General features: G+C 37.1%; 1 protein-coding gene across 1 annotated transcript; it reads right to left on the reverse strand.

The window, feature by feature from the left end:
- Positions 1–2,341: 2,341 nt before the first annotated feature.
- Positions 2,342–13,886, reverse strand: LOC119077133. Its single transcript, XM_037184312.1, has 16 exons — positions 13,673–13,886; positions 12,973–13,090; positions 12,776–12,912; positions 12,219–12,719; positions 12,071–12,158; positions 11,525–11,992; positions 11,226–11,290; positions 11,001–11,163; positions 10,829–10,935; positions 3,440–3,531; positions 3,224–3,369; positions 3,104–3,153; positions 2,887–3,039; positions 2,730–2,816; positions 2,600–2,668; positions 2,342–2,539 (listed from the first exon to the last, which is right to left on the reverse strand). The coding sequence occupies exons 1-16, from the start codon at positions 13,748–13,750 to the stop codon at positions 2,414–2,416; spliced, it is 2,448 nt and encodes an 815-aa protein (XP_037040207.1). The 5' UTR covers positions 13,751–13,886; the 3' UTR covers positions 2,342–2,413.
- Between the last annotated feature and the right edge of the window lie 878 nt (positions 13,887–14,764).

Here is a 14,764-nt window from a genome sequence, read left to right on the forward strand (position 1 = left end):
TATCTCATTCATGCGGACCAAAAATGTCATTCACCAGGTAGAGAGCCAAAACAACAATTTTTTCATACCTAGGACCCGAAAAGTGCGCTCTTTTTTGCGTCCAATATGAAACATACTATTCGTACCACGGACTAAAAGTCTTTTTAAGCGAATTCCGATCCAGACCTCGTCTTCGGCGTCTGAAAAACTTCTCACACGCTAAAATAGTCATTTGTGTACCTGTTTTGGACGATTGATTTAAGGCAATTTCGCGGATTGTAGGCCGAACGAAGTGAGGTCTACAAGCGAAAGTGCCTTAAATCAACCGTCCCAAACAGGTGCACATGTGAGTTTTCATGCAGAGGGCCGGAAACCCGAGAAAATTCGAAAAATTGCCCTCATTTTCGGCCCCGAAGCATGAAAAAGACTTTTTTTGATACCAACATCGAAAGTTGATACTTTCGCCCTCGAAATCCGGGGCGAAAGTAAAAAAATGCAAGTTATGTGTTTTAGCGGGGAGAAAGAAAGAATACATAAAGCGAAAGTCAATATACATAATGCGAAAGTCGACTACATAATGTAATAGTCGACTCTTGTCAATAAGCAATAACTGCGATCAAAATTGAAATAAAGCGTGCGCCAGTGCTCTTATTGAAATTAACATACGAAGTTGATACTTTTTATTGCTGAATGATTTGTTAGTTATTTGTTAATTTTTGTGTGTGTTGTTGTTGTGATGGCAAAATAATTAAATTTTTGATATACCAGGGGGCTGCCGCCCCCTGGACCCCCGCATTTTCTGGCTAAATGCCTTCATATTTCAACATTTTGTTCTGCTGTTTGCGATACGTATCAACTTTCGATGTTGGTATCAAAAAAAATAGTATGAACGACTCGGGGCAAAAGTAAAAAAATTCAACCTGTGCGATTGAGGCCCTTGCCTTCGGCGCGGGCATCAACTCTCGCACACGGTTGAATTTTTTTACTTTCGCCCCTTGTCATTCAATGTACTTTTCATGCTTCGGGGCCGAAAATGAGGGCAATTTTTCGAATTTTCTCGGGTTTCCGGCCCTCTGCATGAAAACTCACATGTGCACCTGTTTGGGACGGTTGATTTAAGGCACTTTCGCTTGTAGACCTCACTTCGTTCGGCCTACAATCCGCGAAATTGCCTTAAATCAATCGTCCAAAACAGGTACACAATAGTCATTTGTGTACCTGTTTTGGACGATTGATTTTAGGCAATTTCGCGGATTGTAGGCCGAACGAAGTGAGGCTTACAAGCGAAAGTGCCTTAAATCAACCGTCCCAAACAGGTGCACATGTGAGTTTTCATGCAGAGGGCCGGAAACCCGAGAAAATTCGAAAAATTGCCCTCATTTTCGGCCCCGAAGCATGAAAATGACTAATTTAGTCCTAGGTACGAAATGTACTATTCTCTCACGTTTTCTTTCACTTTTCGTTCCCTCGTCACTACGTCACTTTTCGTTGTGCCAATTTTATTACGAAATTCGTTATTTATTGCACGAAATGAAAATGTTGAAACAAATTCGGATTTCATTTTATTTGTTATGAAGAATTACTGATTGCTCATGTAAATATGAGTGACATGACGAGACACAGTGTATACCGAGCAATCAAAATATTCAAGTTGGTTGTTATGTTTGTTCGGAATGTGACATTTTGGTCTATGCTGAATGGAAAATAGTATATGTCACGCAGAACAAAAAGGTGGTGAAAACCTCACCCTCATGAGAGGGTATATATGAAATCGCTATGTCCTCCGCTACATACAAAGTTTGATATTCGACCATACCTTGTGTTGACGTTCATTGGTTGAACCGTTAGCCGTAAACAAAAATCCTGCCCTGACCAAATTTCGAACCCCAAAACCTAATGCTTTTTGAACAACATCTCCACTTGATCGTTCATTCAATTTTTCGTTTCTTCAGCGTATGCGCCACATTATGTTTTAAATTTCAAATGTTCACTTTTCGCAGCAGTTGGATGCAACACGTTCTTTCATAACCTTGGAGAAATGGGATGTTTTTGTCACATGATGGGGTTGTCAAACTCGCTGCGGTCGTTCATCACATCACCACCAGAGGCTAAAACAATCACAACTTGTTGGATAAATTACCAGCGTTACAACAGTCCCACTCTTTTAGTTCCACTTTTTTCACTATCTTCCCACCGCATATGCATTGTTACAATAGTTTCACTTCTTTAGTACAAAAGTGCAACTAACTAAAAGAGTGGTACTGTTGTAACGCTGGTATCTACGACCGACGTGAGAAATTCTTAATCCTGCAATAACTACGATGTTGCTTGAGCTCTGATAACTGATGATGAGTCGACAGAAACATTTATTCGTGTTTTTTGACATTATTTTATTACTAGGAGTGGGTCAATTACAATATTTTTGTTTGTATTTTCATATTTTCCCTCCCAATAATCCCTGAATCTTCTCATATAACTCCTTATAATATTGGACTTTATTTCCAGCCTCCTCCAAACGCTTATCCATGTCCGACAAAGCTACGGTCTTTTCATTTATCGCCTGAAACGAACAATCACAAAAATGTAATTTAATTTCCGAGACCAATTTGGAAAAACGTACCCGTGAATGATGCTTGATCTGTTCGACTTTCGCAGCAAGTTCCTTCTCCATGTTTTCAATTTTATCGTGCTGGAGACAGAAAAAAAAACAATTAACGAAATGAAACGGAGAAAATATTTTAGACTCGTACAGCTGCTTGATTTTCCTTTTTATGTAGATCTAAAAGTTCTGCTTTTTCCTGTTCAAAGCGTTTCTTCATTTCACTTCGTTTTGCCGACTAAAAAGAAAATTGAAAATGTTTTCATTTGTAACACAAAACGAAACAAGCAAACGATTGAAACACGTACATATTTCTCCAGATCTTGTTCGTGCGCAGTCTTTAGCTTCTTCTCTTTCTGCTGGTATTTTTCGGTCAGTTCCTCAACTTGCTTTCTGTGTCGCTCACCCAAATCCGTTTTTTCGCGATCATGGTCCTTTTTCAGTTGAGCAAGATTGGTCACCTGAAAAAGATAAATCCGCGATAAAGGGAGAGTGAACCGAAAATTGATATAATTCTGAACTCACATGCATCTCACGGTCCTTTTCGTATTGACTGGTCTGGTCAGCAAGTTGTTCTTTGGTAAGACCAAAATGGAAATTGTTATAGAAATTTGGCGACCGAATTGAATACTGTTTAATACTTACGGGATATTTCTGTCAGAACTCTTTCACTTTCGCTGCGTAACGCATCATACTTTCTCGTTACATCGTTGAATTTGGTCGTTCTGTTGTCGTATTTTATTTTTATCGAATTATATGCAGTCTTCATAGTGTCCGAACAGTTCTTTAAGCTGCAATTGATTTTATTGATAATGAATAAAAATCGGTTTGATGGCATTTAATGTCATTTGTTCTGTTTACTTCTCTAATTTTGATTCCAATTCACTGATTTTGTTCAGACTGTTTCGAATGGTCAATTTTAATCCACCAATTTCGTTCGATTGAAGTGTATTCTGATAGATGTAAATTTCGGTTTTAGTAAATCTTATACTCAGAATATAGAGAAAAATCGATGGAAATATAATAACCACAACTATCGAAACATAAATTATGATCAGTTTGAAAGATAAGAGGGATTCTTTTGAAAAACAGCCTGCCGAAATCGGACGCATTTTCTAGTGGATTTTTTGATATGTGCCTAGATAGGTACTGGTCCCTAGATGCCAAAACCACTTTCAAAAAAATTCGTGTAAGCTTGTGTGGCTAGTGCGAAGTGACCAAAAACTGAAAACATGCACTTTTCTTATGGAAATTTCTCGTAGGCCACGAAACCTACAAGGTCGTGTGGGGTGTCATTAGAAAGGTAATTGCATGTACTTTCGGGGCAGATTTGGTCTTGTTGGGCTTAAAATTCATCCACACTGAGTTATGAGCAGTTGAAACTATGGGTAAAAAATGGATAATTTCGGTGAACTTCTAATGGTTCCCGTGCATCCGAAAAGCAACAAAAAGGGAAAAAAAACTGGTTTTCCCAACTGATACTGGTCTTAGCTTTCCAATAATACCAAACATGCACGGGTAGTGTTTCGACGAATGTGGTTTTGGAATGAAAATTTGATGCTCAGTATTACTACTCAAAAAATTTCGTGTACGTGAAATTTTCCATGAAAAAATGTTTTTTGCAGCAATTTTAGCTGCTAGTTCAATTTTTTGAAGTCTTTGTATCTAAAAGAATGCAAAGCAACGTATTTCTGTTTAAAATTATCCCTGGAATGTAAATTTGCTTACATCACTCGTTGGCATTGAAAACCATAAGGTTACGTAAATTAAGTTTCAGGGCTTTTTCAAGCTGAAATACGTTGCTTTGCATTCTTTTTTTTTCTTTTTTTTTTCTTTTTTATAATTGTGGATTTATTTAAATTCTTTTAGATACAAAGACTTCAAAAAATTCCTTTTACTTTTTTTCCTTTCTGTTGCTTTTCGGATGCACGGGAACCATTAGACGTTCACCGAAATTATCCATTTTTTACCCATAGTTTCAACTGCTCATAACTCAGTGTGGATGAATTTTAAACCCAACAAGACCCAATCTGCCCCGAAAGTACATGCAATTACCTTTCTAATGACACCCCACACGACCTTGTAGGAATCGTGGCCTTCGAGAAATTTCCATAAGAAAGGTGCATGTTTTCAGTTTTTGGTCACCTCTCACTAACCACAGAAGCTTAGACGAATTTTTTTGAAAGTGGTTTTTACTTCTAGGCACCAGTACCAGTACCTATCTGTCCGATTTCGGCAGGCTGTTTTTCAAAAGAATCCCTCTAATTGATTTTTCATTATTTCGTTGGATTTTCTCGGGACGTAGCGGCAGTCATGCTTGTCAAAATTCTTCATTTTCAATTAATTTCCTGATTAATCAACCATTGGTTAGTAAAATTTCTACATCGTAATTAACGTCTGATTTATTACAATATCCAGAACAATACTTTTCTCGAGAGTTACAACCCGTCTGAAGTACTTCTGGAATTTTATGAGTCTTCGATGACTTTGAGTCTTTCAAAATAACACGAGCCCTCAAGAGTAACGAATTCTTCAGATTGATCAATTTTGGGGAGTTAAGAGGCACTAGTTATCTGGAGGCAGAAATCCTGAAGACGTAACGACTTAAGACTACTTAAGTGATACGAGTCTATATAGAGATTTACGAATGCACGGGAAATTGAACTCGCATTGAAATTTTTTGAGATCACGGACTATTAGAAACTTTCTTAAACTCCACTTTTCTGCCAGATTTTTTCTTTACTCTTACATGGACTCTGTCAACCGACCAATTGCTCCCAAATTTATATGGAATTTGATTTATGGTACACTGCAGACTTTGTACTATAATTAATGTGTCCTGAATACTGAAAAAGACAAAACTTCTAGATAGAAACTAGCAATGTGCCATGTATAGACAGACGTCCCACTGATTTTCGGGGTGTCCAACTTAAAACAAGTCGGACATTTTTCTTGAAAAAGTCGGACAAAATCGGACATATTTTCGCTACAAAGTCGGACTAAATCGGACATTTTCTAAGGAAAAGTTCATGTATTTTTTCAATAAAGTACAAAATCGGACTATTTCTCATCGATAAACGTCGATAAATCGTACTTATAAATCGAATTTAAAGGCATCAGGAATGAAGTTCATCTAAAAGATAAAAAGCACCTCTAGCAAATTTGCTTCGCTGCAAAAAATCTCCAATAATCCTGCTTCGGGCTTATATCGCAGGCTTTTTAAATTTGTGTCTGAACTTTATGGAAATTTAAACAGATGCATGTCAGTTCCTGAAGTCTTATCACTCAATCATGGTTCAACAACCTCCCTGTCGACCTACAACTTATAACTTAGATGTCAGTAGGAATATAACTTATAAATTCGATTGTCTTTCGATTGTAAGTTGATGTTATGTATATAAAATTGTAAATGAGAGATTCTTTTGAAAAACAGCATACCGAAATCGGACGCATTTTCCTGAGGACTTTTTTTGTGTGCCCAGACAGGTATTCGACCCTAGAGGCCAAAACCACTTTCAAAAAAATTCTTCGAAGTTTGTGTGGCTGGTGAAAGGTGATCAAAAACCGAAAACTTGCACTTTTTTTTATAAAAATTTCTCCAGTTACCGCACAGTGTCGTGTTGGGTGTCATTAGAAAGGTAATCACACGTACTATTGATCCGAATATGGACTTATTGGTTTTAAAATTCATCCACACTAAAATATGTGCAGTTGAAGATTTCAACCGAAGACTTTCACTGTTCTTACTGAAATTTCTCCAGGTACACAAAACGTGGGGTATCATTTGAAAGGTAATTTTATGTGCTTTTGAACCAAATAGGGTCTTATGTGGTTTGGATGCATCTACTATGAAATACAAGTTGAAATGTTTAAGTGTCCATTAGGGTGGGTCGATTTTAACAACTTGAAAATCCACAGCCAGTGGCATGTGTAGCTTGCCAAAAGTAGTCAATCTGCATCATTAGTTTTTCTTTTCCGAATACTTTTGAGTACCGCACAATTGATTGAATGGGTTTGTCTGGCTACTCGAATTTACTTTCAAAATTTCATAGACAATTTTCTTAAAAAAGCTTTTATAAGCCTTGCAGAGGCTGTAATAGACTGAAACAAATATAATACAACTTAATTTGGAAAAATCGGTGCATTCGACGTGAAAATATTTACATTTTCTATGTAATATTGAAGGTATGTGAACTTTGAACCACCAAATGAGCGATATACTTCCTCAAATGTGGTTAGTTCTTTCTGTTAGGGTTAGAATAGGTAAAAACGACGAAGATGTCGAATTGTCGGAATTTCTCAGATTGATTATTACCATAGCACTGCTACTAGCATGAACAATGAATTGACAAGTGTCAAATTTGGAGTTTTTAGTGATTTTCATTGTTAATAATTGGATGCATGGTTATTATTTGAAATATTTTTTATTTTTTCCGAGCTCTCGCAAAGCAAACAGTTTTCGTCGAGGGAATGAAATATGAATGAAAAGCTTGCTAAGTGTAATCAGTGAAGTCTGATATTTTTGGAATTATTGGAGCCCTTGCTCGACTTAAAACTAAACATTTGTCCACGTTCATTAAATTACCGTTGTATAGTTGAATTGTCAAACCTTCTTTAATGCTTCGTAGATGATATTTACTTTCTTTATTATTATTTATAGGCTTTAGTGATAAGAGCTTAAGATTGTTTGTATGGTACGTTTTAACTCAAACAATGAAACAAGTCGTCTATCTTCACACAGGCGCGGATCCACCTATGTGCGGTCGAGGCGGTCGCCGGGGGTCAGAAGAAGATTTTTACATAGAATTTTTTTTTTTAAACAAAAGCCGCCTGGGTCAGAAACTGTTTGTCTTCTATCCGCCTGGGTCAGAGCAAAAGCTGGATCCGCCCCTGTCTTCACAAAAGTAACGCGATGCCTTCTATGATTTCAACAGCCTACAAATATTTTCTATGTTCATGCTATAAGCAGTGCTGTGTTATTACCGATGAATAGTTTCAGAGGTCGAGCTACTCTATTAGAAAAAGAGCGTGTTCAAATGTAAAACATTCTACAGATTCTATTCCTGTAGAAATCTGTAAATCTTCTGTAAATCTGTAGAAATTTCCGTTTTTAGCTCAAATAGTTCGCCATCAGCGCATTTGCAACAATTTCTGACACATTTACAGCGAGCGATATTAAATAGTTTTTCGCCATCGTCATAGAATACTTTAAAGCGGTGTCGATTCTTGTATCTTTTATTTTTCTTGTAATCCTTAATTCGTGTCTTTTTCCAAATTCCAAATTCTCATGTACAACATCAAGAACAAGTAACTCCAACAGTTCGCTTTTGTTTTCATCTGCAAGTTTGTCGTCGCAGCCCAGACATACTCTCCTTATGATGTCAAGTTTTGTTAGCGGGCGTTCCTCACTTAAAACACTTGGCTAGATAAAGTCAAAGCGGCCTTGGCAAGTTTCAAACAATACTGAAATGCATTTATGTAGCAGCTGATAATTAGGAGATTCATAAATCTACGGTAAAAGGAACGTATTTTGTTCCATCAGAATCTACTACTTCGAAAAAATGACGTTTTTAACAACATCGGTAATAATCAATCTCAGATTGAATCTGAGAAATTCCGACAATTCGACATCTTTGTCGTTTTTACCTATTCTAACCCTAACAGAAAGGACTAACCAAATTTGAGGAAGTTTATCGCTCATTTGGTGGTTCAAAGTTCACAGACCCCCAATATTACATAGAAAATGTAAATATTTTCACGTCGAATGCACCGATTTTTCCAAATTAAGTTGTATTATGTTTGTTTCAGTCTTTTACAGCCTCTGCAAGGCTTATAAAAGCTTTTTTAAGAAAATTTTCTAAGAAATTTTAAAAAGAAATACGAGTAGCCTGACAAACCCATTCAATCAATTGTGCGGTACTCAAAAGTATTCGGAAAAGAAAAACTAATGATGCAGTTTGACTACTTTTGGCAAGCTACACATGCCACTGGCTGTGGATTTTCAAGTTGTTAAAATCGACCCACCCTAGTGTCCATATTCATCATAGATGCTTCTAAACCACATAAGACCCTATTTGGCCTAAAAGCACATGCAATTACCTTTCAAATGATACCTCACACGATCATGTACGTTTTGTGTACCTCGAGAAATTTCAGTAAAAACAGTGTAAGTCTTCGGTTGAAAACTTTAACTGCACATATTTCAGTGGCGATGAATTTTAAACCCAATAAGTCCCTATTCGGCTCAATAGTACATGTGATTCCCTTTCTAATGACACCCCAACCAACCCTGTACGGCTCGTGTAACTGGAGAAATTTTTGTAAGAAAAGTGCAAGTTTTCGGTTTTTGATCACCTTTCACCAGCCACACAAACTTCGAAGAATTTTTTTGAAAGTAGTTTTGGCCTCTAGGGTCGAATACCTTTCTAGGCACACATAAAAAAGTCCTCTGGAAAATGCGTCCGATTTCGGTAGGCTGTTTTTCAAAAAAAACCCCTCAAAAATGTAAGTCCACATAGCTAGTCAATACAGTAATATATTTACTGCCTTAATTTTATAGGTACATGTACAATGTTAAAATGTGTAAACAACTAAATGCGAGCGGAGCGAGCGATTTTTTTCTCGTTTGCATTAGAAGCATTTAATGTTACTAACAAATTTTATCTTGAAGAAAAAGTCTCATACTTTTGAGGAGAAGTAGGACAAAGTTGGACTTTTTGATGAAAAAGTCGGACAAGTCGGACAAATCGTACAAAGTCGGACAAATCGGACATGTGGGACGTCTGTGTATAGAATAGGAAGATATCCGAATTAACGGAGTCGATTAGAATCAACGAATCAACCAAAATTGCTTGCCCTATTTATTTAGGAGCAGAGTGGCGAGCCAAGCGATTTTTTAATCTTTTTTTAACTTTAGGAACAAGCGGGCTCCGATTTCAATGAGTGATAGCTCGATGGATTCGTCGTTCAATTCTAGGAACACGTATCTTTTTCTTTTTCTGTGAAAAACGCTCAAAAGTAAAGACATGTCAGATGGTGCGGAAAACAGTTTTTCGGCAATAGCTCAAGAAAAAATTATTTTAAATTGTTGTAATGTTGTACGAATGTCGGCCTTGGAAAGACCTACAAGTAGAGGATACGCACCGCTTGGTGCTAGTAGATCCACGAGAGTTATGCCTGAAAATATAGTGAATGTTCGGAGAGTCCGGATTCTCTGCAGCATCGATGTTCCGCGGAACTGAGTATGGGGTGTTGTAGCTGGCCTCACCCACTATCGTTGCACATATAAATGAACTCAGTACTTTTGGGCTGCAAGCCTACAGAAGTCTTGGAAAATAAGTTGGTGGCAAAATATAGATTTTTTTCTTCTTTCTGAGAGCCTAACTGCTGGAACAGCATCTGGAACGGTACTACGGTAGTCATTTTTATCGTCTACTATACTCTTTTACCTTATGAATAGAAAAACGCTTCTCTATGTCGCGAATATATGTCGTTAAAACAGATCCAATGTTAGTAATATCAAGAGGAAAATTATTAAAATTTTCTCGGAGGATTTTATTCAAATAAAGTGTTAGCGTATAGCAAATGACCTAAGGACGCCGGACAGTAATTAGTTTTACATTCGGACCAATATTTGCTACGTGACAGGAGTTTGGAAAAAAGATATGATCGAGTGGGTGAGGCCATACTCAGTTCCGCGGAACATTGAAGCTGCAGGGAAGGCAGACTCTCCGAACATTCACTATATTTTCAGTCTTAACTCTCGTGGATGTACTCGCATCAGCCAGTGTGTATACTATACATGTAGGTCTTTCCAATGCCGACATTCATACAAAGTAACAACAATTTAAAACAATTTTTTCTTAAGTTATTGTCGAAAAACTGTTTTCGGTACCCTCTGACATGTCTTCACTTTTGAACGCTTTTCACAGAAAACAATTTTGTTTTTAGAAAAAGTGAAAGATACGCGTTTCCTAGAATTGAAAGACGAATCCAACGAGCTATCACTCATTAAAATCGGAGATCGCTTGTTCCCCAATCACCTGAAGATTTGGAGATATCACACTTAAGTCTCGGGGCTTAGCTAGGCCATTTTTGCGCATTTATCAAAAAATTATTTTAAAAAATCACTCGGCTCAACACTACTTTACTTGGGAGCAACGATGAATATTTCTCGTGTACAATCAACGAAATGAAGCGGAATATGTAAAATTACTTCGCAGAAAGGTGTCAATTGAAAAAATAAATTACCAAATCACTCAGCGCTTTTATCTGTGTCAGCAGGTTCTCCTGTTTGGCATTGGCAACAATATTTTGATATTCCAACATACTTAAGTAGTCATTCATTCCAACGTTCTGAAGAGAAAAAAAGGAGAATTTCTTGTCAAATTCTCGTGGTCTAAAAGCATTCGATTTTCGCTTACCGAATTATCTGTTTTAAGTTTTAACCGATCAACTTCATTGTTCAGTCGCGTCTCTAATGATGCTGAGAAATAGGGTCGTACAACTTCAACGGATGACCGACAATCATGGCCATCATGGTGCTCATTATTTGGTAGGCTGGGCGTAAATGTGCCCGATAAAATCTGAATGTACAATTTCACAACAATTTATGTGTGGCGTAATTTCGAACGTGCAACAGGCTTACCTTAGACACAGATCGTACTGGGAAGTGTTGCGACTTTATGAGTTCCATTGTCAGCGCACAAATTTCTAAGCAACGCGAAAAAACAGTTTTAAGATCAAGTTACAAAGAACAAAGTTTGATAAATTTAACTCTTTAGTAACAGCTAGCAATTTCTTATCGTCAGAGACGACAATGTTGCCTTATAAAGCAACTAATGAAGCAAACGATTCTGGATCATACAACACCATAAGACGTAGTTACAACATATCTCCATACGTTTACCGTTTATAAAAGCTTAAGAACACGAATTGTTAACATACCTTCATCGGAACCTCTCAATCCGCTGGCAAAAATTTGATGCACATCCTTCTTGCTCATGATGTCTGCCACTTTCCGTCTCAAAATATCATCCTCGTTTATGTTACTATAAGAAACGAGCCACTGCAGACGACGAATTTGCATGGATAAATTAGTGTCGGTCAACTTATACGACCATGTGTCCGTGTCAATTGTCTTGATGAGAATCTCTTGGGGCAACTGAATTGCTGGATGTTTTTCATACAATTCGATCAACAGTTTATAGGCTTCGATAGCAACTGGCAGATCGTTCTGGTGTGACTGTAGGTTTTCAATCAATAGAATAATGAATGGCGTCAGGTCGTGTGAGTCGGTAACAGTGGATGCTATCAAACGGACGGTCTTTATCGCTTCCGATAAAATGTTGCTGGGATTTGTATTATCGATTATGAGTTTGAACAGTCGGGGTATGCTTGACTCCAGTGATGTATCTTTAAAAAAAACATTTTTGCATTAGCCACGACTATGACAGCCTTGGGCCTATTCAGAATAGACTGTGTAGCACTTACTTGACACCGAAAATATTGAATTGACTATTCCCAAGAACACGCTCGTCAGCTCAAAGTTTTGAAAACTTATTTCTGAATCGTCGATTAACTACGGAAAATGAGTTGGTTACCAATTGCACAACAGGAAAAAGATTCACGTTTCACTTACCGTCAAGACGGCCTCAATGCTTTCCTTGAAATCAAAATGTTGCATAGTCTGCCTTGAATGTTCATCCCGCTCAAATCCCACAGCCAACATGTCCAATACATTGCGCAACATTCGCTGATCGTTGTTTCGCATTAGTTGGGAGAAGTATTCAACGGCGAATATCGTTTTCAAGTTCAAATGCAATTCAAATTCCAGCATCGTGGAATCGAACCGTGCCAAAGCCATAGACATCTTTCCCCAATATACCTTATACCCTTCGATGGCTTGAAGCAGGTCTCTTGACTTGGTGAACCGCAATAGGCAGGCAACTGCAATTTCGTTTTTGAAGCATAAATTCGTCAAGATTGATACTTGAAGCATTTTGATCTCTTGATTCAAATCGGTTCGTTTCACCGATGTTACCAAATGGTCGATAAGATTGGACAGATGAGGTTCTTCTGTTACAACAGCCATGCCTGTCGTAATTCGATCGACAAGCTTCCACACCTGAATTTGTTTTTCCTATTTGTTTTAAGATTAGAATTTTCCGTTCGTTTCATTCATTTTACTCTACTCACTTCTATCAGCGACGATGATCCCTTCACTGCATAACTCGCTATTCCACTGATGATTCTGACAGTATCGACAAGATACTGACGCGTCTCGGAGTTGTTGATTGCAATGTCAATCACTTTGAACACCGTCCAATGATAATCTGAGAATAGATTGGAGCTGAGCCTTTAGTCAATTTTGCCATATCATTCGAAGCAATTACCACAGTTTACTTCGTCCGTAAGAAGAATCTCGTTCAATTTCCGAAAAAATTCCACGATACTCAAATTATCCGCAACATTGTGGATTGCAAATTGTTCGGGAGTCCATGTCAAGAAGGCCTGCAATTTATTGAAAGATGCAAGGCGTTGAAAGTCTACATAAAATATAACGATCGCTCGCTGTTCAACTATTATCGACAGCGAAAACAACAGTGAAAGCTTTGAAGAATTCCCTTCCAGCAAAACTTGTGTTAAATCAAACGCTAGACGATATTTTTAACTAAAGAACGGTTGACTACATTATACATCCATTGTGATAGTGCCGTTCGAGAAAGGTTAAATTACAAAAGAAAATGCAAGAAAGCTTTCCTGAAACGGCTATGCATATGTTATCAACAACGACGGTAGCAGCAAATGAACACCTCTAGCTTTAGTGTTCGCTTATCAAAATGAGTGTTAAAACAAACGGAGTAAACGACTTTGTACAAAACATTAGGCGAAACAATAGAAGTGTTTGGTTTTCGGAATTGAATATTGATTGCCGATCAACCCGGCGGAAACTGCATAAATGAACAGAAGCTGTCTAATGTTGAAATTTCTATTACAATTCTGCCAATTTTATTATAATTTGTGAAATGAGTAAATGTGGTAGAGTAGAAGCAAAACAAAGAGGTAAATGAACCGAACACACAAGTGGCTTACCGATAATTCGGATAACAATTTTGCACGGTTTGGCGCATGTTGCGAATAGTTGTGATTGAAATTTCTGAAAGCCCTCATTATCAACAAATAATGAAAGTTCCGTACTTTATACACGTTCAAATAGAAATTCTTTTTTGCAATGAACTTTAACAACTTTCGGCACTTATGACATAAAATCGGTGTACAGAAAATTCAAAATCGAATCAGTTGACATTTAAAACCATGCTCGTTGGGTCGATTTTTTAAGCGGTGTTTTTATGTAATATTTTTACTGGGGCGAAATGAGCGGAATACTTTGAAAATTCAAGTGTTTTAATGTCAAAAATAAACAAAAAAGAATTAGTACATTTTGTAACGAGTGATGAAAAGTTGAATCCACGCCATTAGTCTTATAAATTTATTCGCCAGAGAGAGCTTTTTTCTCCTTTGTTACGATCTGTCAGTTTTTCTATTTTGCGATTTAGTATGGAAATGAAAACTAAAATTGAGATATCTTTGCTGTTTTAAGCGGTTTTTCATATTTTTTTGGACCAAAATGTTTTAAAATGTGTTTGGAATCGATTGGCATTAACAGATTGTGCGAAAATATTTATTTTCTATTTTATTATTTTGTTAATGTTATTCGATTCCAAACACATTTTAAAACATTTTGGTCCAAAAAAATATGAAAAAACACTTAAAACAGCAAAGATATCTCAATTTTAGTTTTCATTTCCATACTAAATCGCAAAATAAAAAAACTGACAGATCGTAACAAAGGAGGAAAAAGCTCTTTCTGACGTATAAATTTATACGACTGATGGCGTGGATTGTGCGGTACTAGTCGTAAGCTTGTCCTAACGAGGCGGAGTCGACGTAACAAACCACGTTTTTCTTTACTTAAAAAGTTAAATGAGACGAAACCACAACAACACTAACAAAGAAATTACTCTAGAACCATTTCAACAACAAAGCACGTACACTTGATCGCGCCCAAAAAAATATTTATGAAAATCCATTCGAACATCCGTCGATTTCAGTCTTCAACCGCAAAATAGTATATTTCGTTACGAGTGATGAAAAGTTGAATTTTTCGGTAATAGTCTAATAGTC

Source organism: Bradysia coprophila, unplaced genomic scaffold (assembly GCF_014529535.1).
Source record: "Bradysia coprophila strain Holo2 unplaced genomic scaffold, BU_Bcop_v1 contig_232, whole genome shotgun sequence".
NCBI lineage: Eukaryota > Metazoa > Arthropoda > Insecta > Diptera > Sciaridae > Bradysia > Bradysia coprophila.